At 36.4% G+C, this 23606-nt stretch overlaps 1 protein-coding gene across 1 annotated transcript; it reads right to left on the reverse strand.

Moving 5' to 3' along the window:
* Positions 1-1700: 1700 nt before the first annotated feature.
* Positions 1701-15444, reverse strand: UTS2B (urotensin 2B). Its single transcript, XM_061167917.1, has 5 exons — positions 15342-15444; positions 11220-11318; positions 10004-10041; positions 8662-8755; positions 1701-1726 (listed from the first exon to the last, which is right to left on the reverse strand). Exons 1-5 carry the CDS (start codon positions 15442-15444, stop codon positions 1701-1703), a joined length of 360 nt encoding a protein of 119 aa, XP_061023900.1.
* Between the last annotated feature and the right edge of the window lie 8162 nt (positions 15445-23606).

Genomic DNA, 23606 nt, shown 5'->3' on the forward strand with positions numbered 1-23606 from the left:
GAAATTAAATAATAATTTCTCTTAAGAATATGACAAGTCATCTCATCCATTTGTACAATGTATTGTGTATTACTAAATCCAGCTATATGTCATTGAAAGTTACCAGCTTGAAGGGACTTTTCATCTAGTTTCAAAGAAATAGATTACCTTTTCTTCCTCTTTGTTCCTGTGTGAAGCTTCATGAAGCAGTGAATAGGGATTTCTGAATTCTGGTGTCAATTACATAGCTAATTTTTCACGGGGGATGTTAATTGCTGACTACAAAAACAAAAAATATCTAAGGAATTCTACCTTTACTTTACAGATATTGTTAGGGAATTAAACTTCTTAAGGCAAATTTAAAAAAATAATAAATTATAAGAAAAACTATTAATAATTTTCTCTAAAGGGAAAAAGTATCAGAAACTTTTTGAATAACATTACCCCTAAAGTTTAAAAATGCTTGAATATCATTCAACTGTGCAAAAGTTAATAAACATGAAATGATGAAAACAGGCATTTTATCTTTGTTTACAATAATATCATGCTTGTGTTCACAGCAGGTGTAAATATGTGAGAAACATTCAGGCATTGTTAAGCAACTATATATTTATGTACATTCAAGTGGCTCCTAACAAGTTTATTTAAGCACTACAGGTATATTACTCAACTTGGTCTGATTTATGAATTTTTAAATTGTTTTTCACTTAAGCAATATTGCTCATTCTAAGTCATAAGATAGTTTTATTGTTAAGAACCACACAGTTAACATATGTAGATAAACTACATTTCCCCCGTACTGTGATATAAGGGAATGCCTGTAGACTATCTGGCCATTGATAGTCTACCACTGATATTTTTTAATTATAAACTTTCTTTGACAATGTTTCGGTGTCACCACAGGTGGCAAATAAAAGTGAAGTTGGATTCCTAGCCTTGAATTGATTAAATAAGTTTGTTCAGACATAGGCAAGAGCAGTTTAATGTGAAGATGTGAGAAAGAAATGAATGAAAAAAAAAATCAATGAGTTTTTGTGTTTTGTTTGATGTTTTTAGCACACTGAATCTAGTCTCTCACAGACATGCTAAAAGTCTCAATTTCTGATACTGTGATGAAGGCAGAGATAAGAATTAAGGGGCCCAAAGGCAAATTGTTATGTAAGAAAATGTTCTTAATATCTCTCTCTCAAACACCTAGTACTACTTTTTCCTAGAGTCCGATAAACAAGACTTCTGCTCCCTAGTAATGCATTCATTTGGTACTAAGAGTCTTATTAACAATTATCCTAATGAACAGAAAAGAGATACTAGCCAGCAGAATCACAAAAAAAGAGAAAGAACAAAGATACATATTTTCCACATAGATTCAGGCAATATAATTTAATTTTCCAAAGCAATTTTTGAATTTTTTAATTGATAGCTCAACAACTTAGTCATCACTGAACAAAATGATATGTAGACAATGAATTTATGGAAAACATACAATAGGTACAGAACTCTCAACTTTAGCTCTACAGAGTCATTCTGATAGTCCATGCCATTCAAGGGCAACTAATTTGTCACTACAATTCACAACATAAACTTTAAGCATGTAACCAGCTGTATAAATTCTGCCACTATTTTTTTATGCTTGAAATAGCTTTGATCTATAAACAGTAAAGTAGGAAGATATGTAACTTATTCTAATGTTCTTATCCTTTTTTGCACCCAGAGCAAAAACTTTAGACACAGTATTTCCAAAAACAAGCTAAAAAAAAAAAAAAAAAAAAAACAATTTTTTATTAGAAAGATTTTTGATAAAAAATATTACACTTAAAATAGTTTAAGTATGCCTGAGTATGAGAAAGTTTTCTAAAACAGATATTTAGTGGTGGTTAGACTCATATGGATCTTTAAATTAATTAAAATTAAATAAATTTTTGAAGATTCAGCTTCTCTATAATACTAACCAACTTTTAAGTGCTCAATGGATGACCATAACAGGCAGTGCAAGTTAGAGAATGGTCACCTCATTAAAGAAAGTTCTAATGGACAGCTCTGTTTTACATTATAATGCATGTAATACAATTCAAAGAATACAATAGGCCATCCCACTAGATGTACTCCTCTATTTTAGGGGGGCTTCCCTGGTGGCTCAACTGGTAAAGAATCTGTCTGCAGTGTAGGAGACCTGGGTTCGATCCCTGGGTTGGGAAGATTACCCACTCCAGTATTCTGGCCTGGAGAACTCCATAGACTATTCTGTGGGGTCACAAAGAGTCAGACACGACTGAGCAACTTTCACTTTCTATTTAGAGTTGGCATAACTTAAGTCCCAAAGAGGACTAAGCAAATAAACAAAATCAGTGATAAATATGCTTCTATTTACTGGACGAAAAAGAAGGAAGAGAATTTAAACTTCCCTTTGCAAACCACCATATGATATTTATGTAATTTGATTGTCAAATTGAGTCTCACATTCTGATCATAAAGTGATTCTTCAGAAAAAAATCAAACTAATTCAAGCAGCATTTTAAATCTTTAGATGCATGAATGAGTGATTTTAAATCTTCTGTGGATTGTTCTCAATCAATTGTCTGACTTATCTAGTTAATTAAAATTTCTCTAATTTCCTTCAAACTAAATGTTTTATAAAATGAAGACCTTGGGGAGAAAGGTCTTTGATTCACTATTGATTAATGGGATGCACAATAAAAATGAGTTGAAAAACTCATAGAACAGTTAAGACACTCTTTGCCATAAATGATAAAAGTCTATCTTCCTGCCCAGGTATCTCTCCCTAACTCCACTTACTCTTTAAACTGTGGCCTTAGTGCTCATCACCACATCTACACAGAGTGTTAATGATAGTACTCAGAGTTTACTTTTCATTCCTAAAAGAGCCAGAGTTTTCTTTCAACAAAACACATTCAAATCCTATGAAAGCAGAAATTTATTTTCAGACAGTAAACTGAGGAGCTTGGCCCTCTAATCCAATATTCTTTTTATATTTTGGAAAGTCCCTCTCTGTCCCTTTGGATATCTTTGAATATCTCAATCAAGAAGGAAAATATAAATCTACACATATCCAAGACTTGCACCTCAAGAGCAGCTCAGTTCTGGTACACTGGAATATACTTCCCAGTTGAAGGAAATCTTCATGAATGATATCACCAGTAGAACCAACTCCTCAATGCTTATCTATCATTTATCATTTATGTGGGGGGTGGGGGGAACACCCTAGCCAGCATTCTTCTGTCTCTTGACATCTATCTGGTTCTCTCTTCTAATCCCTGTTTTTAGCATGATGCTTGGTGTTGGACATCTGTATCTTTAATGAAAGGAAGGATTTACCAGGTGTCTGTCAAGTATATATTAAATGGTTAAACAAATAACATTATTTCACAGAAGTTTAGGATATTCTAGCTTTAAGCTGAATTTCTGAGTTCATTTCACCTTCATATATTGTTATTCGTGGTAGACTGTTTCTAGTTATCCCAATAAAAATGACAGATGTGATGTGGGTTGTTTCTGTCACCTAACCTGGGCATCTAATTCATATGTTTATCACCACAAATATTTACTTTGTTCCTACTACATGCATAAATGCTTTAATATCTCCTTGCTTAAAAACAATCACAAAGCTTCCTTGACTCCTCCAAGTTACTCCAGCTAATATTTCAATTTTTACTACCCTTCAGAACAAAATTCCTCAAAAGAGTTGTCTATTGTTAGTCATTTCTGTTGTTTTATCATATTCTCCTTAACCAAAAGTCCATCAAATAATTCTTGTCAAAACAATTAAAACCCTTCCCATTGCTGTTCAGATGGAAATTCTCAGCTCTCATTTTACTGGACCTACCATAGCTTTAGGAGCAGCCAAACTATGTCTTCCTGGAAACAGTTTTTCTGTTTGACATCTGAGGCATTTTTCTCCTTGTGGCCTTTCTCCACAGTAGCTGCTCCTTCTCAGTCTGTTTTGCTAATTCTCTCTCATCTGCCCAGTCTCTAACCTTGGTGTGGCCTGGCATTTGTCCTTGGGTGTCTTCTGTTTTACATCTATCTAGAGTGATCCCCTCAGAGAAGGCAATGGCTCCCCACTCCAGTACTCTTGCCTGGAAAATCCCATGGACGGAGGAGCCTGGTAGGCTGCAGTCCATGGGGTTGCTAAGAGTCGGACAGGACTGAGCTACTTCACTTTCACTTTTCACTTTCATGCATTGGAGAAGGAAATGGCAACCCACTCCAGTGCTCTTGCCTGGAGAATCCCAGGGACAGCAGAGCCTGGTGGGCTGCCGTCTATGGGGTCTCACAAAGTCAGACACAACTGAAGCGACTTAGCAGCAGCAGAGTGATTCCCTAGAGAGTCTCATCACAATACCAAGCAATACTGACATTCAGGTAGCTGTCATATTTAGATCTCCAGTCTGGGCTACTTTCCTAAGCTCCAAATTAGATACTCAGGGGTTTACTCAGATCACTACTGGGAAGATTTTGTTATGCATGGCATAACAAGCTCAAAATATCTATAGTAGAGATAGGATTCTCCAACTGTTCATTGGGTTTCTTGACATTTCCCAGGTGCTCCCCTAATCCCATTAAGTTAGATTGAGAACATGTGCCTAATTTTGGAAGGTAAGGATGCGTTTTCCTCCATATCTTTCCTATCCTGCTATAGGGACACATGAGCAAAGGAAAATAATCAAGGTACACAAAGCTTCGTGTAAACATGAAATAAATCTTAAACCAGGTTACACCACTGAATTTTTAAGGTTATTTTGTTGATGTGGTTTGCCTAATTTATCCCAAAATACACCTTAATAACTTGAAGGAGGGTGCTACTCTAAGAGGAAGCTAAATCATGGCACAGCCTCAACAACTGATTAATGGCAGACAAGGAAATTGATATCACAGACTGGAAACAAGAAGAGTCATTTTACAAAGTAGCAAAATGTGTGGGAAAACTGACATCTATAACAGTTCGGATTCAGAATGTGTTCCTCTGGAACTTCTAGAAGAAAAAGGTAAGGAAATAAAACACTGGCAGTGTTTTTAGGTTTCTGGTGGATTCACTTAGCCAGGTATTACAAAAAATAATAAGCTTAGGGGAAAAAGGTATCTTTACAAATAAATAAAAAAGAAACAAAGGTAGTTCAGAAATAACAAGACCTTGAAATATTTTAAGAGCTGTTTCTAGATACCAAAACTATAAAGAGGGATTTAAAATGATTCTAAGTGAGTGAAGTCAGGTAAGAATCAATTAAAATAAGGAATTCAGGGCAAAAAATTAGATTAAGTATTACTTTTCAAAGTATATTCTTCAAGGCAACTCAGTTGGGGGTAAGAATACAAAGTAGTTAAAATAGTTTTTTAAAAACTATGTAGCAACAGTTGAGAGGCTGTCTAAATTGGGAAAAGAAATCATTGTCAAAGACACCATAAACCCTAGAACTAAAAACATCTTTGACACTTTAAAATGAAATAAACCTTGAACCTCCAATTTTGTGAGAGTAGGAGGAGGCCTGAGAAAACCATTCAGGCCTCAAAGAGAACAGTCCCCCAAAAGCACATAAGCTGTGTTGAGGGATGAAAAATGGAAAAAAAAAAAAAAAAAGCAAAAGCTTCAGAAAAGGTAGAGAAAGGAGAAACAACACAATGGACAAAGGACTCCTCCTACACACTAGTAGGTCCTAAGCAAGAAACTTTTCTCCATCTCCAGGGTAAGAGACCTTTATAATATTTGCCCTGTGGGATTTCAGAATTGCTAGAGGTTACCACTCATGTCTCATGTTCTTTTCCTTTATGAATAAGATGGTTGATTGTTGTTATCCTTTCCCTATTCCCATGCTTATTATTGAATTTGTCCTTTTAGCTAATAAGTCTGTGAATGAAGTGGAGCCACATTGTATTTGACTTAGTATCTCCTGGAGAGCCTGTTCTTTGTTTGGGGTGCAGCAGTGAAAGGAATTTGGGCTTGTCTCTAACAGAGACTCAGTTGAGTATAATCTATGTGGTTAAGAAAAGATCAAAGGATTGACTGTGGTGGAGGCGGTACTCCCCATGTACTTTTATAAGTGCTTTCTAACCTTTATTAGCTTGTTCTTCCAATATTTTGGTGGCAGCTCAAGTGACTAATTAAAGGCAGTGGATCAGTAGAGGTGATGCATGTCCCTGAACGGAGGCAGCTGAGAGCTGAGATGCAGCCTCTATCCCTCTCCTTCATCTTGGTAATCTTGGAGGCAGTCAAGTTACAGCAACAATCTAGATGATACAGCCACAAACTAAAAGAGTCTTGCATTAATACTATGTGCATTGAACTTTATGGATTTCCTTATATTAAGTCTCTGAGATTTGGACTAAATATCATAGCCTAGGCCATATTGACTATGAAAAGATTCAACAAATCTCTATACCAACTCTTTTCCATCACCAAACCCTTGCACCATGTTGCCTCCTCCAACTCTCTGTCCATGGAATTCTCCAGGCAAGAATACTGAAGTGGGTAGCCATTCCCTTCTTCAGGGGATCGTCCCCACTGAGAGATCAAACCTGAGTTTCCTGCATTGCAGGCAGATTATTTACCTTCTGAGCCATCAGGAAAGCCCTCAATAAACAGAAATTGCCCTTTTATCCCTAGTCACTTAGAGCAAAACCTTGGAGTCATTTACAAACCTTCCTCTTTTTTCTACAACTCATATATAATTTTAGAGCAAATTTTGTTGATTTTTTTTCCTTTTTCAAAATATATCTAGTATCAGACTCCTTCTTATCAATTCACTACTGCCACCCTAACTAAAGTTACCATCATTTATTATCTAGATCCTTAAATTAGCCTCTTTAAAGGTCTCTCTGTTTCCATTTTTGCTCCTCTTCACAGTGTATTCTGGAGAAGGAAATGGCAACCCACTCCAGTGTTCTTGCCTGGAGAATCCTGCGGACAGAGAAACCTGGTAGGCTGCTTAGCATGCATGTATCCATTGGAGAAGGAAATGGCAACCCACTCCAGTATTCTTGCCTGGAGAATCGCAAGGACAGAGGAGCCTGGTGGGCTGCCGTCTATGGGTCACACAGAGTTGGACATAACTGAAGCGACTTAGCAGCAGCAACAGCACTATATTCTCCATTAAACATCAAAAGTGGTTCTGTTGAAACATTTCTTAGCACTCACTTGCTCCAAATTTTAGTGATTTCCCATATGATAATTGTTGTTCAGCCACTAAGTCGTGTCCAACTCTGTGATTCTATGAATTGATTATAAGGATTGAGAGAAGCAACCAGACTCCTCCATCCTCCACTATTTCCTGGAGTCAGTGATGTCAACTAACCATCTCATCCTCTGCCATCCCTTTCTCATTTTGCCTTCAGTCTTACCCAGTATGACAGTTAGTAAAAGCTAAAGTCCTTCGAAAGCCTGAAGATTCTCTCCCTTCCACCTTCCAATATATCCTCTATCTATGTCCTTCAGGCTCACTGGTTAAATCACTTAGTAACTGGGTTATTTTCAGCATGCTATTTAACTCCTCTGAGATGTAATTTTCCCATCTATAATATAGGCATAGTAAAAGCTATCTTATGGTGATTATGATGAAAATAAAATAATAATTATAGTAATAATGATCAATATGAATTTTTTAAGTGAGGCTTACATAATACTGATTACATGCCAGATATTGTTCTAAGTGACATTCATATATTAACTTATAAAATCCCCCTAACAATCCCATAAAGATGATTATTATTATTTGCATTTGGGGGCAAAGAAAATGAGTCACAGGAAGTTAGATTATTGCCCAAGGTCACACATGTAGGATATATCAATATTACAATTTAAACCCAGGCAGTCTAACTATAGACTCTATATACTTAACCACAACAACCTGAAATAGTAAAATATAAAATGTCTAGTATATGCTAAGTGTCTAAAGAATGCTGTTTCATCCTCTTCCATTGTAAAAACTGCTTTTTTACAGTAGTTAAAAACAAACCTGAGAGGAAGGGGACAAGCAAAAATGAATAAGACATGCCTTAGCAAATCTCATACCACAACATGAATAAAGAGACATACATTCAATTTTTTAATACACAAGAATTTTCCAGGAATGTTATAAAAAGTTATAGGGATCCAAAAGACAAATCTCTCTAAAATTAAATATTATGAATCAAAACCTAGGCTAAGTGTTATAGCAAAGAGAGTACTCCTTACTCTCCAGTGTTTAAGCAAAATGGCAAGGGTGACAGACAGTTTTAAACCATGAAAGTCTAATTTTACTTAAATCTGGAACATATGACCTTGCTAACCATGTTGTATATGTGACAGAGTTCACAGACATTTAATGCCTTCATTTGAATGTCTGTGTGTTCAGTCACTCAGTCATGTCCTACTCTGAGATCACAAGGACTGTAGCCCACCAGGCTCCTCTGTCCATGGAATTCTCCAGGTAAGAATACTGGAGTGGGTAGCCATTCCCTTCTCCAAGGGATCTTCCCAATCCAGGGATTGAAACCCGATCTCCCACATTGCAGGCAGATTCTTTATCATCTGAGCCATTGGGGAAGCCTTCATTGGAATTTTTTTTTTAAATATGAACTTTGATCTGATCATCAACATAAGATAAAGAAGTGTCAACTTAATTTCTTCCTCTCAGAAATACTTGCAAAAGTAATCTTAAAATTCAATGTTAAGACTTTGAAGGGAAAACTTACCTCGCTTATTAGGATGGGAAGAAGATAGACCATCTATCGCATAAGACATCTCAGCATCCTTTGCTTCCATGAGCTGATCTTTCAGCTTTTCCAGCTGTTAAAAATCAAATATGAAAATTATTAGCCTTTAATAACAGCAATACCATTTTCTATGAAAGAAGAAAGAGCAAGAAAAGGAGGAAGAAGGAAAGATGGACAAAAGGAAGGAGGAAAGAGCAACAGAAAAAGAAATGAGTAATAAAAAAATAAAAATAATTAAACAGAAAAATAAAAGGAAACTTGCATTTAGTAACTGGCTGGGAAAGGTCCATGACTCAACAGACAATCAGGAACAAACGGGTTTATGGTGAAGGAAGTCAAGTCTCAGTGTTCATTAATGGGAAGCCTGTAAACACAGCCTGTGTAGCTGGAACTGATTTGCTGTCACCCAAAATGACCAGTCCTTTTCAAGGAGTTTCAAAGACTTATGTGTATGTTCGAATTTCCTGAAATATTTGTCCTTCCTAGTGGGAAAGGAGAAGTATTTTGAGATCTGAAGGTTTCCATCCAGAGTGTAAGCCAAGTTGATCTTTAGCAAGATCACTGATTGCCTAAACCCTAGAGATCTAACTCTTATCAAAACAGAATTCAACTTGAGCTACTGCATGTATCCATGTCCTAGCTGCTAATAATTGATGGGGCATACTTCTGTCACAGCCACATGCTTTATATGATAATGAATTTGCATGCAGTTGTGTTTGAAAGAGTTAAGAAATAATCTAATGCAATGATTTTCCAATTTTCCTCATAGAGAGAAGTTGGGGGATAAGGTTGCCAAGGGGTTCCCTGTCCCGAGGCCAAAGACAGGTCAAGAATGCAGCACTTCACTTCCTCTCCTCCCAAACTAGCTGCTTCAAGCAGAACAGCTCCACTTTTATATGTTTCATTTACTGGGACCACATACAATTTTGTTTGGAAAAAAATATTTCCACTTTGAAAAGTAATAATAGCTTTTGAAAACCACCAATCTAATTATAGCCTCCTATTTTATAGATGAGGAGATTTAGATCCAGAGAATTTTAATTCTTCCATGGTCTCCTAGGTGATTGGAGAGCTGGATCTAAAATCCAGATTTCTAGACATTTTATCCCATGATCACTTCAGTTATAGTTTTGTCTTGTTTTCCTTTTCTTCTTTTTTTAGTAGAATTTGATTGTTTTTCCTAGTGAATTACTTCACTCTTTTTCTAGCAAGAATAATAGTTTTAAAATATAGTATTAATAATTTTAAAAACTACTGTTTCAAAAGAAATTGTCTTATAATAATTATGAAAATTGAGATTTCATGTGTTTCACATTCTCACCTGGTTAAGTTCCTCCAACTTGTTAGCCAGTTCTATATCTGCAAGACACATTTGTCATATGAAAAATGTACATTGCAAGTAATATTTAATTCACTTCAGGTCACACATTCAGAAAGATAAGGTATTTTTTTGGTATGATTTGAAATCACCCATGTATCTCCAATATAAAGCCCAAACATTTTTTCAGTGCCTGTAATGCTGAAATATAATCAGTAATATAATGAGCAAGCATCTAATTTCTATCATAAATATGGAGTTTTCTTAGATAGGGACTTTTCATAGTTCTAATCAGGACTACTTTTTTGAAGTAAATTTTTACACTGGCATGGGGACATTCTCATGAAAAAATATTAAGTGAAAAAAAAACAGTAGGCCACAAATCTTATCTGTAAAATTTAATCAAGAGGGAAATTTCCCAAAATACTAATAGTAATCTCTCTGGGTTTTACAATTTGAGTACAGATTTTTCTTTTTATAATCATGTCCATTTTCCTCAATGAAACATCTTATTTCTAATTTTTAAATCTTGTATTTTTAAGTATTTATTAAGGTATTGTTTTAACCAGTACCCTGTCCCATGAATAGACATTTTTTTAGAAGAGATGTTTTCCGAGAGAGCAGTACATTATCATACTGTCACACTGTCTCTCAGGTTAGACTTGCTAAATTTCTGACAGTATCTATCATTTCTTGGAGACCAATCTGATGCATAATTGTAAATCAGATTATCCTGTACCTCAAAGAAAAGAAAAGCTTGGTGGAGCCTAAATTTCTCAATGGTTTCTACTCCAGTCATTTCCCAAATTCTAAGAATCTGATTGCAAAAAAAGTGCCACAAAACCACAGATAACTTGAGATATTTCTAGTGGAAACCTATTTCAGAACACTTAATAATACCCTGGAAGCATTTAGTTAAAGAAAATACTAACTCTACCTGTGGGGAGTGACACAGATGAGAGGGAAAAATATAAGTAAGGATAACTGTTTTGTAACTCGACAGTTACTAACCCCATTAGAATACTGTAATTGAACAAAATAAGATTTTAATGTTTTTTATTAATGCCATTGCTTTTAGCATGAATATGAAATAACAGACACTTAAGCCTTCAGTGCAGCTTTAAATTAGTAATTATTACTTTCTTTAATATAAATTAACATGTAGAGAAAACAGGTCAGAAGATGGAATAAATAATGTTTGACTTTATTCTTAACTCACCAATGTTGGAAGGTCTTTGGAAGCCAAAATTTTTGTTCAGTAGAGCCCGCAATAGTTCTTCACTATCTGTATCTTCTTTATCTGGAAGCAATTCATTTCCTGTAATAATTACCTCAGTGAAGTGAAAGCTCTTTTCAATCTGTGTCACTTGAATGTGTTTCTGATTAAATAGATTTTACAAGTAACTATTAATGCGTATGTGTCCTCAGTTGCTCAATCATGTCCAACTCTTTGCGATGCCACGGACTATAGTGTAACCTGCTAGGCCCCTCTGTCCATAGAATTTTCCAGGGAAGAATAATGGAGTGGGTTGTCATTTCCTCCTCCAGGTGATCTTCCTGACCCATGGATAGTACCTGAGTCTCTTGCATCTCCTGCATTGACAGGCAGATTCCTTACCACTGCACAACCTGGAAAGTGTGTATACTTGCCAATAAAATGTGTATAGAGAGAGATGTGTAATATAAAAAGACAAACTGTTTTAAAAATCATTGAATGTATATGAACCCTCAAAGAGAGATTGTGAGAAAGAGAAGGAAGCAAAGATGGAGAATATACCTGGAAGTTTACAGTCTAAAATTTACCCGTAATTATTTCTGCCTTAATAGAATTACAGTAAGCTGTACTTTGTTTTTTCATCTGTATTTAAAAAAATTTTTCTACTATTGTGTTTAACATAAAAAATATAAATTAAAAGTTGTTTTTAAGATAAAAATGTAAAATTTGACTTTGAGATTTTATACACATATAAATATGAGCTATTTTGTGTTCTGGGAATTGCCTTGAACCATCCAAGGCAACCTTGTGGTAGTGGTCAGATGGTGCCTAGTTTCTCTGTGTTCATAGCTTTAGATCTTTGTCCATTTACCTCCCAGCCCACTCTCTCAGCACTCTAAAAACAGAAAAAATCAACCAAATTTTCCTAAATATTTTGATTCTGGGGTAGAAATTAGGACAATAGACTTTATTCAAGCTATAAAAAATGAAGATTCAACAGGATTGTAATGCAATTAAAATAATAATTAGTGTCTTATAAACAAAATGAACTTTGTAAGGTGGCCTAAAATAATCAAACCTTTATCATATAATTTCTATAGGAACATTCTTCCTTCTCTTTTTCTCCTCATGTTACCAAACCCAGGTCCAGCTGCTGCCACTCAAAAGCCATTCAAAGAGGCCAGCTTAATGGAAAGGAAAGTTTGCTTTATTTTGGATGCCAGCAACCAGGAGGGTTGCAGAGGGCAGAGAACTGTCCAATGTCTGACTGCCCCCTAATTGTCAGGGGGCAGAGCTTTTATAGGCTGAGGGAGGGGGCTACATGCATAAACATGTCAGCTCTGACAGTCATCTTGAAATTGGTCATCAGTGTTCTGACCAGTGTAATCTTGCTTATTTTAGGTACTGCTAATCTTCAGTTCCAGCGTCAGTTTGTTTCAATTTCTTTGAGGCCAGTTCTCAGAATTGTGGCTGCTTGTGTCATGACTGCAGTCTGGTCGTCAGGTGGTTAATTTCTCCACCTGATGTTTCAGTATCTATGAGACAGCTCACAGGATATGGCTCAGAATATTATCTATGGCCTTTGAGGAGGAACTAAAGGTCCTTGATTATGCTCAAAGACTACATTATTGTTACTGGGCTTCCTTTGACTGTTTCCCTTTGTTTCTTCATTTTCTCAGTTCTCCGATTCAACTTATTCTTTGTCTAAAGTTTTTCCACAAAAAAAAAGGAAGTCTGAGGACATGGGCAAGGGGGTTAGGGGGCAAGGACCATAAGATCCTGTTCCAGTTCAGTCATAATAACTGATATTGTGTGGACAAAAGATAGATTAGTGAGTTTAAAATTTAAAAGTGAATTTTCTAAAGTAAGACATTAGAAAGATAAGAAAAATAATAGAAAATAAACCTTTTTTTCTCATTTTTATTTTTAGTCTTAAAACAGATACAGCTTTAAAAGAAAAGATGCATGCACTTTTAATATTTTTGTCTTTGAATTAAAAGTTAATGTTGATAAAGAAACTGTTTGAATAAAAAAACTACCCAAGTGCCAATGTCCCTTTACCAGAAAGGATGGCAAAGTTACTCAGAAATGAGTGATTACTTTTGCAATATACAAGGGAAAAAAAGACTCATTACCACCTGTGACATTGAAGCTTAAAAGATGCAGTTGTGTCCTTGCTTGTCATTTGAATGTGACGCTTTTTATGGGGTATAGATAAGAAATTTTGCCAGAAAGAAACCTGGAACACCCTCAAATGATAATATACCAAAAAATTTTTAAATAGTCTTTCTAGTCATGATATTCACAGCTGTTCATTTCACGGTAGGCAATTTGCCCAGTTTCAGGCTTATGAGGCACCTTTCATGTGACCCCAAAACCATAGGAAAGCTGGAAGATTGTGTTCTTGGTCTTGGGTGGCATCTAACACAGAGAGGATGGTACTCCACCTTTGGTCTATCAGTGGACAAATGCTTATTTGAAAACAGTGTTAAAAGACTAAAATAAGTCAAACATTTAGTTGCTTTGAAAAATGGTGAGAAGTTTACTCTATTCCTGGACAATTTAGATTAGAAAATAAACTTCCCAATAACTTGTCTTCTCTATTTACATATAGTGAAACTGAGATCAAGGGGTCCCAGAGAGAAACCTTTCCTATATGTTGCCAATGATATATGGACATCAGTGTGTGGTATTCTGGGGTCAGAGATGTTATCTGTTTGTAATCTAGTAAAAAGTTTGAGTTGGATTTTTCTGTATTTCATATACATTATATCAGAAGTTATAATACAGTTACCACTAACATCCTCATTTTGCAGAGTCTTCTGTGAATGGCCAGATGTTTCCTTCCTCACACATTTATGCTGTTAAGAACATTGAAAATCCCATTATTTCATAGGAAAAGCAATGAAGGCCTACAAAGTACAATGATTTTGGCTGGCCAAAGACAAAATGTGAGTGCCTAAAATAAAATACAGATTTTCATCCCCAAGCTTGTATTTAGGTCTTGCAGTTAGGTCCTAGGCTTGTATTTGTTTTTCAAAGGGAAAATCCCAATAAATAAATAAAAAGGGTTTATGCAATTTTATTTCCACTATCAAAAGAACTGTTCTAATTTTCTTTGACTTTTAAAACCACGGTCTAGTAAAGTTGGATTAGATCTGAAAGAGGAAACTTAATCCCTTTTCTCAACCCAGAGTCATGTAAACAAAATTTATTAAATTTTGTCTTGGTTTGCCTAAGAAAGACAAAAGCAAAGGCTGTCTGTCTCCCTCTTCCTGACAAAGAGGTCAGTTATATGATCAATTCAAACTGGACAAGATATTAAACAGCACTATTTTATTATTTTTAAAAGGTAAAGACATATATAAAAGTTTCAATGAGGTTAGGTTGTTTGCCTAGTAAATCAGCATTAAATCTAACTCCACTGATTCCCAGATTAAAAGCTATTTCCACTACAGAATGCAATGAAAAATTTTTTTAAAAGATCAAGTTCCAATATGACCAGAATAGAAACTTATTTTCTCTAAATTTATCATGGTATTTGTAGATGTCAAAAATTACATAATTTCATTTAATATAAGTACCCTAAGTATTTAGAAATCTGATTACAGTCAATGAATTATGTGGGTGTTAACACCCTCTCCTGAAAGTACTATATAAATTTCCCAATGTATCATTCTCCCTAGTTCTCTGCACATAAAAATGTTGTCTTGATATGGTCTCAGAGTCATTCTCCTTTTATAAGTAATTTACTAATAATCTCACTGGATGAAACTCTTTTATTTTTTCCTGAAGATGTACTTTTGAAATGTGCATTGCACTGTATTACTATTTATACATCCCCGTCTTTTTAATGGAATAGAAATAAGTAAGAGATTTCCCTTTCAAATGCAATTTCAAATGCAGTTGAAATTAATTTAGTACAGTGTCAGTTAAAATTAATTGAGAACAGCATTACAGATTACATTTAATTTAAAACAGCAACTACTAAAGGGTTGTCTGAAGATTAAATTATATTGATGTTTAAAACATTATTGCCATAATGATAGAAAAATCAAAGCAACGCAAATAGGAGAATAAGGATTATTTACCCACCTGTAGGATTTTGCATTCATGTGTACATACCTTGAATAAAATATGGCAGCCCATGAACCGATTCTAAAAAGATCATTACAGATAACAAAGTTAGGAGTCCAAAACAAAGAGTGGTTGATAGAATCACGTTCATGTTAAAAATCTTCCGTGCGCTAGCAGAGAAACTGACTATCCAGGTCAAGACGAATATTTCAATGGCTCTGGAATGCTGCAGAGATCACTTTTAAAAGGTGGCAAATGTGCTTCAACTACAAATGATCTGAACAAAGAAAAAAAAAAACCTTATAAAATGTATTGCTCTCTGTCAACATGATTCACTACTTGGAGAAGTGACAGGTTTTCTACTCACTCAATGGCAGGAAGAACCCAATCAATATATCTCATATCTGCCCATTTCACTAAAAGCAGGCGTTCCTATTCATGCACACATGCTCAGACACATGCACCTCATAAAGCTAAAACTAAGACTAGAGAACCTGCCAGTTAGATTTTCATAACAATGAAATGGGAACAATGCCTTTCATTTGGCTAATTTAGAACTGGGTATAGTTTTCCGGCTACTGTTGTTATTTGCAACCATCACTTCATTTTTAACCAACCAAACAGATTTGAGCTGGGAAGACTTCAAATTTGAAGTGAATCATAATGGGAACATTAATGTCTTACTCTATCATTTTGCTGCAGCCAACACTTTTTAAAAATTAAGGTTGAATCTAATTAATTCAAAGTTGGCAGATGTCCCATCAATTACTCTCTTTAATACTTGCTTTAATTGTACTTTTTTTTTTAAAGTAAAAGTCTTTTGGTATATCTATAGTTGCAATTTTACAACTGAAGATGCAGTAGTGACCTCTGGTCTTGGCATTTACTTTTTCTCACAAGAGACTTAAGATGTATTTGCTCTAAAACTGTATTAGAGACAAGTTCAACTCATGGTTCACTAATTTAAAAAAAAAAATGTTTTTAAATGTAAATAAGGTTATTCTGAATTTTTTTCTTTAATTCTGTTATACAAAACAAGGAACCCTGTTCTCACAGGGTTTGCCTTCTAATAAGAGGCTAAATAATTGACTTGTCTTCTCAGATAAGGTTAGGTACTGATGACTTCTTTTTAAACAACATTATGTTATGTTTCTTTCCACAAAGGCTTTTTCAGGATATCTGATACAACTTTCTAAACCTTTTCTTCTGTTATGTTTTAGTTGATGTTGGCAATTTAATGACAAATAAATTCCTTATTCACGACCACCCATTCTCTTTGGGAAAAAAACTTACAAAGACCTTTCATTAAATCATTCAGTCCTCTCTCCCTAACAATCAAATTATTTTACCGAATTCTTCACATGAGTGTATAGCCAAATTAATTGTTCAAAGAAAAACAAGTTTTCCCTATTGACTGTGTTAGATAAATGAAGTTAGTATGTTTGTTCCTGGAACCATTAGTCACTTCAGTTGTCTGACTCTGTGCGACCCTATGGTCTGCAGCCTGCCAGGCTCCTCTGTCCACGTGATTCTCTAGGCAAGAGTACCCTGATGTGTTGCCATGTCCTCCCCCAGGGGATCTTCTTGACCTAGGGATTGAACACGGGTCTCCTGCATTGCAGGCAGATTCATTACTGCTGAGTCACCAGGCAGGCCTGCCATTAGTAGACACAGTAATATTATATACTGATGTTATTGTTGCCATTCAGTGAGCAGTCATCCCATGTCAGTTCCTGTTCTAAGCACTTCACATTACTGTATCTTATTTAATTCCCACCTCAATCCCTCAATAATTATATAATTGTTGTAACATTTCACCTTTATTGGCAAAGGGAGAAAGTTGTGGAACCAAAAGTGAAAGCTAGATCTATCCAACTGCAAAGTCACATTCTTAACCCAAGTTGTCTCTTGTCCATAAATAGGAAAAAACAGATTGTTCCAATAACAGAGACCTGATCTTTAAGAGAGGCTTCCCAGGTAACCTAGTGGTTAAAGAATCCACCTGCAATGTAGGAGACACAGGAGATAAGGGTTCGATGCTTGGATTGGGAAGATTCCCTAGAGGAGGAAATGGCAACTCACTCCAGTATTATTGCCTGAAGAATCTCATAGATAGAGGACCCTGGGGGTTACAGTCCATGGGGTCACCAAGAGTCGGACACAACTGAAGTGACTAAGCATGCACACATGCAATTTTAAGAAACTTACAACGCTTTCACTTCACATTTTGAAGACAAGTTTTTAAGTCACTTAATCTGTATTTCAATTACAGCAGATAAATAACACTTTTATTTTGTCAGTGAAGACATTTTCAAGTTATAATTTACAGATAGCTTTAAGATTCACATATATTTTATCTGTTTCTCATGATGAGCAACAGGAAAAGAGCAAACAGTCAGGGTCCATATGGTGACTCTAACACACTTGAATAATCACTTTTTGACTCTATTAAACTCTTGGACTTTTTTTCCAGTAAGTAGAAAAATTGAACAATTTAATTCTGACCTCTCTCTGACCCTGTTAGTTCTTGGTAAGATTCCTGACACATCAGTTAAATTAGTGAATAAAATCAGCAGGCACGAGAAAGAAGGCAAAAGCAGAGACTCTGGAATTCTGACAAGTCAGTACATAGATTTTTTTTTTTTAGAATTCAGAATGGCCTTTATTTGTCAAGATTAAATAGAAATATCTGTCCAAATACCTTGAAAAATTTTTTTAATTGAGTTTTTTCTCTTTTTATTATTAAGTTGGGAGGCTTCTTCAAATTCCAGATACCAGTGCCTTATCAGATGTATGATTTGCAAACTTACTTTCAGTTCAGTTCAGTCGCTCAGTCATGTCCGACTCTTTGCAACCCCATGAATCACAGCACACCAGGCCTCCCTGTCCATCACCAACTCCTGGAGTTTACTCAAACTCATGTCCATCGAGTTGGTGATGCCATCCAGCCATCTCATCCTCTGTCATCCCCTTCTCCTCCTGCCTCCAATCCCTCCCAGCATCAGGGTCTTTTCCAATGAGTCAATTCTTCACATCAGGTGGCCAAGGTATTGGAGTTTCAGTTTCAACATCAGTCCTCCCAATGAACACTCAGGACAGATCTCCTTTAGGATGGACTGGTTGGATCTCCTTGCAGTCCAAGGGACTCTCGAGAGTCTTCTCCAACACCACAGTTCAAAAGCATCAATTTTTCGGTGCTCAGCTTTCTTCACAGTCCAAATCTCACATCCATACATGACCACTGGAAAAACCATAGCCTTGACTAGATGGACCTTTTTTGGCAAAGTATTGTCTCTGCTTTTTAATATGTTGTCTAGGTTGTTCATAACTTTCCTTCCAAGGAGTAAGCGTCTTTTAATTTCATGGCTGCAGTCACCATCTGCAGTGATTTTGGAGCCCAAAAAAATAGTCTGACACTGCTTCCACTGTTTCTCCATCTATTTGCCATGAAATGATGGGACCAGATGCCATGATCTTAGTTTATATTCTGTCAACTGTCTTTTCACTTTGTTGATAGTGTCCTTTGAAGCACAGAAGTTTTTATTTGGATAAAGTCCAACTTATCTTTTTTTTTTTTTTTCTGTCGTTTTGTGTTTTGAGTATTGTATCTAAGAAACCATTGCCTAATACAAAGTCATGGGGCCTTTTTTTTTTTTTTTTGAGTTTTGTAGTTCTGGCTCTAAAATGGAGGCATTTGACCCATTTTGTATTAAGTTTTGCATACGATGTCAGGAAGGGGTCCAGCTTATTCTTTTACATGTGGATGTTTAGTTGTCCCAGCAGCATTTGTGGAAATTTCCCCACTGAATGATCTCAGCATCGTGTCTGTATCAATTGACTACGTTATTGTTGTTCAAATCACTAAGCTGTGTCTAACTCTTTGTGACCTCACGGACTGCAGCATGCCAAGCTTCCTTGTCTTTCACTATCTCCCAAAGTTTACTCAAACTCATGTCCATTGAGTTGGTGATATTATCTAAACATCTCATTCTCTGCTGCCTTCTCCTTTTGCCTTCAATCTTTCACAGCATCAGGGTCTTTTCCGATGAGTTGGCTCTTCACATCAGGTGGTCAAAGTATTGGAGCTTCAGCTTCAGCATCAGTCCTTCCAAGTGAATGTTCAGGACTGATTTCCTCTAGGATGGACTGGTTTGATCTCCTTGCCATCCAAGGGACTCTCAAGAGTATTCTCCAACACCACAGTTAAAAAGCATCAATTCTTCAGGACCCAGCCTTCTGTATGGTCCAACTCTCACATCCATACATGACTACTGGAAAAACCATTGCTTTGACTATATGACCCTTTGTTGGCAAAGTGGTGTCTCTGCTTTTTAATATGCTATCTATGTTTGTCACAGCTTTTCTACCAAGGAGCAAGTGTCTCTTAATTTCATGGTGGCAGTCACCATTCATAGTGATTTTGGAGCCCAAGAATATAAAATCTGTCACTGCTTCCACTTTTCCTCGTCTATTTGCCATAAAGTGATGGGACTGGATGCCGTGATCTTAGTTTTTTGAATGTTGAGTTTTAAGCCAGCTTTTTCACTCTCCTCTTTTACCCTCAGTTGACTATAGATATGTGGCTTTGTTTCCAGATTCTCAATCCTATTCCATTATTCAATTGTCTTTTTGTTAATACCATATTGTCTTGATTAATGTAGCTTTGTAGTAAGCTGTGAAATCAGGGAGTGTGAGACTTCCAACATTTTCATTTATTCTGTATCATTTGTACTTCTATATAAATTTTTGGATTAGCTTGTCAATATCTGTGGAAAAAAAGCAACTGGAATTTTGACAGGAATGGTCTTGAATTTGTAGGATCAGTTTGGGAAATATCACCGCCAAGTCTTTCAATCCATAAATCCAGGATATCTAACTATTTATGTATTTTATTACTTCCAAAGTTGTCTCGTAGTTTTCAGTGAACAAGTATTACAGTAATTTTGTTGAATTTACTGCTACATAGCTTTTTGTTGATATAATAAATGGAATTATTTTTTTAACTCAATATTTGCACTGTTCATTGCCAGTGTATAAAATATAATTGATGGTCTTATTTCTCGCAAACTTGCTGACCTCACTTATTAGCCCTGACATTTTTATTTGTTTGTTTGCTTTGTAGATTTCTGCAGAGTTTCTGATTAGAAGGTCATATTATCCACAACTATGGTTGTACTCTATCCTTTCCAATCTAGGTGACCTTATTTACTTTCCCCACCAATTTTCTGGCTATAATCTTTAGTACAATGTTGAATAGAAGTGGTGAGAATAGATTTGCCCTGTTCTGATATTAGGTGGAAAAGCTTTCAGTCTTTCACCTTTAAGTTTGATATTAGTTCTGGACTTTTTGTAGATGCCCTTCACTAGGCTGAAGAAATTCCCTTCAACTCCTAGTTTGTTGAGTGCTGCTATTATAAAAGAGTGTTGGATTTTGTCAAATTTTTCTCTCATCCACTGTGGTTTTTCTCATCTATTGTGGTCATGTGGTTTTATTCTTTATTCTACTGACATGTTGTATTACATTGATTTTTGTGTGTTAAATGACATTTAACTGTGGAAAATCCTTAAAGAGATGGGAATACCCAACCATCTGACCTGCCTCTTGAGAAATCTGTATGCAGGTCAGGAAGCAACAGTTAGAACTGGACATGGAACAACAGACTGGTTCCAAATAGGAAAAGAAGTATGTCAAGGCTGTATATTGTCACCCTGCTTATTTAACTTATATGCAGAGTACATCATGAGAAACGCTGGGCTGGAGGAAGCACAAGTTGGAATCAAGATTGCCGGGAAAAATATCAATAACCTCAGATATGCAGATGACGCCACCCTTATGGCAGAAAGTGAAGAAGAACTAAAGAGCCTCTTGATGAGTGAAAGAGGAGAGTGAAAAAGTTGGCTTAAAGCTCAACATTCAGAAAACAAAGATCATGGCATCCGGTCCCATCACTTCATGGCAAATAGATGGGGAAACAGTGGAAACAGTGGCTGACTTTACTTTTCTGGGCTCCAAAATCACTGCAGATGGTGGCTATAGCCATGAAATTAAAAGACACTTACTCCTTGGAAGGAAAGTTATGACCAACCTAGACAACATATTAAAAAGCAGAGACATTACTTTGTCAACAAATGTCCGTCTAGTCAAGGCTATGGTTTTTCCAGTAGTCATGTATGGATGTGAGAGTTGGACTGTAAAGAAACCTGAGAGCCGAAGAATTGATGCTTTTGAACTGTGGTGTTGGAGAAGACTCTTGAGAGTCCCTTGGACCGCAAGGAGATCCAACCAGTCAATTCTAAAGGAGATCAGTCCTGGATATTCATTGGAAGGACTGATGTTGAAGCTGAAGCTCCAATACTTTGGCCACCTGATGAGAAGAACTGACTCATTGGAAAAGACCCTGATGCTGGGAAAGATTGAGGGCAGGAGGAGAGGGGATGACAGAGGATGGGATGGTTGGATGGCATCACTGACTCAGTGGACATGGGTTTGGGTGGACTCCGGGAGTTGGTGATGGACAGGGAGGCCTGGCGTGGTGCAGTTCATGGGGTCACAAAGAGTTAGACATGATTGAGCGAGTGAACTGAACTAAACTGAACTAAATGACATTTGTATTCCTGGGGTAAATTCCATTTGGTCATGGTATATGATTTTTTTTACTATGTTACTAAACTCAGTTTTCTAGTATTTTATGGGTTTTTTTACACCTACATTTAAAGGGATATTATCCTGTAGTTTTCCTTTCCTTGCTGTGTCATTTTCCAGCTTTGGTATAAAGGAGCAACGGCATCATAGAATTAACTGGGAAGTGTTCGCTTATCTTTTAATTTTTAAAAGATTTTCTAAAGGATTAGTGTTTACTCTTCTTTAAATATTTGGTAGAATTTGACAGTAAAACCATCTGTTCCTGTACTTTTCTCGGTGGAAATTTTTTCCGAAATACTAGCTCAATCTTATTTCTCATAGGGCTATTCTACTTCATTTAGTTTTAGCAGTCTGTGTATATCTAGGAATTCGTCCATTTCATCTAGATTATCTAATTTTTGGCATAAATTTTTTTCATAGTATTCTTTTATATGCCTTTCTATTTCTGGAATACATAATTTATACATGTTTTAAATCTAGAAACAAAACACTGAGATACTTGTCACTTTTTATCAAGAAGAGCCATGAGATATAGAGACCTCTCTGGCAGAATCCAATGCAGAGTAATAGTAATAATAACATATATAGCATATATTAAACAGCAATAAGAACTGAATCCAGAAAAGGCTTTACTGCAGGAATTGCTGCTGCTGCTGCTGCTAAGTCATTTCAGTCGTGTCCAACTGTGTGCAACCCCATAGATGGCAGCCCACCAGGTTCCTCTGGACCTGGGATTCTCCAGGCAAGAATACTGGAGTGGGTTGCCATTTCCTTCTCCAATGCAAGCAAGCATGCTAAGTCGCTTCAGTTGTGTCTGACTCTGTGCGACCCTATGGAAAGCAGCCCACCAGGCTCCTCTGTCCACAGGGTTCTCCAGGCAAGAATACTGGAGTGGGCTGCCATTTCCTTCTCCAAGCAGGAATTTCTAGGTACCTGCATAATATATCGTGGGAGTTTAGCTTGTTTTCAAGTAGCATTTTTGATCATGTTTGACAGCATGGTAAATATTTGAGTAGAAGTTAAGTAGGGGCTTAGACTCTGGCCCAGATTGGGGACTTAAAATATATGCTTCCACACCTGTAGTACTTGATGCAAGACAGAACATCATTCAGAACTGTAACCAAGGTGAAACCACAGAGCAAGAAATCATATGAAATACAGCCTATGGGAACAGAAAAAGAAAATTTGGGTTCAAAATCCAGGATCTACCAGAGGATGTAAAATTAAATTAGCAGTGTTTGTGACAGAAAAAATTTCTCTAAGTGCTGCTGCTGCTAAGTCACTTTGGTCGTGTCCGACTCTGTGCAACCCCATAGATGGCAGCCCACCTGGCTCCCCTGTCCCTGGTTTTCTCCAGGCAAGAACACTGGAGTGGGTTGCCATTTCCTTCTCCAATGCATGAAAGTGAAAAGTGAAAGTGAAGTCGCTCAGTCATGTCCAACTCTTCGTGACCCCATGGACTGCAGCCTACCAGGCTCCTCCATCCATGGGATTTTCCAGGCCAAGAGTACTGGAGTGGGGTGCCATTGCCTTCTCCGTCTCTAAGTGCAAAGATGTTGTAAACAGCAGGAAGTTAGACTCTTAGAATTGAGATGAGAGGAAAAATCTCTCAAGAAGTTTGGGCCTCATTTTAAGTTTGGGTCTCCTTGGCCAACAGGGGACCTGGGTTA

Source organism: Dama dama, chromosome 19, assembly GCF_033118175.1.
Source record: "Dama dama isolate Ldn47 chromosome 19, ASM3311817v1, whole genome shotgun sequence".
Classification (NCBI taxonomy): domain Eukaryota; kingdom Metazoa; phylum Chordata; class Mammalia; order Artiodactyla; family Cervidae; genus Dama; species Dama dama.

Excerpts from the sequence above, each read along its gene's own strand:
- UTS2B (XM_061167917.1), bottom strand. The coding sequence starts at position 15,444 with ATGAACGTGATTCTATCAACCACTCTTTGTTTTGGACTCCTAACTTTG. Across the intron at positions 8,756-10,003 it reads AGTTGGAGGAACTTAACCAG|CTGGAAAAGCTGAAAGATCA; the intron begins GTGAGAATGTGA and ends GATTTTTAACAG. Across the intron at positions 1,727-8,661 it reads TTCCCATCCTAATAAGCGAG|CTTGTTTTTGGAAATACTGT; the intron begins GTAAGTTTTCCC and ends TTTTTTTTTTAG.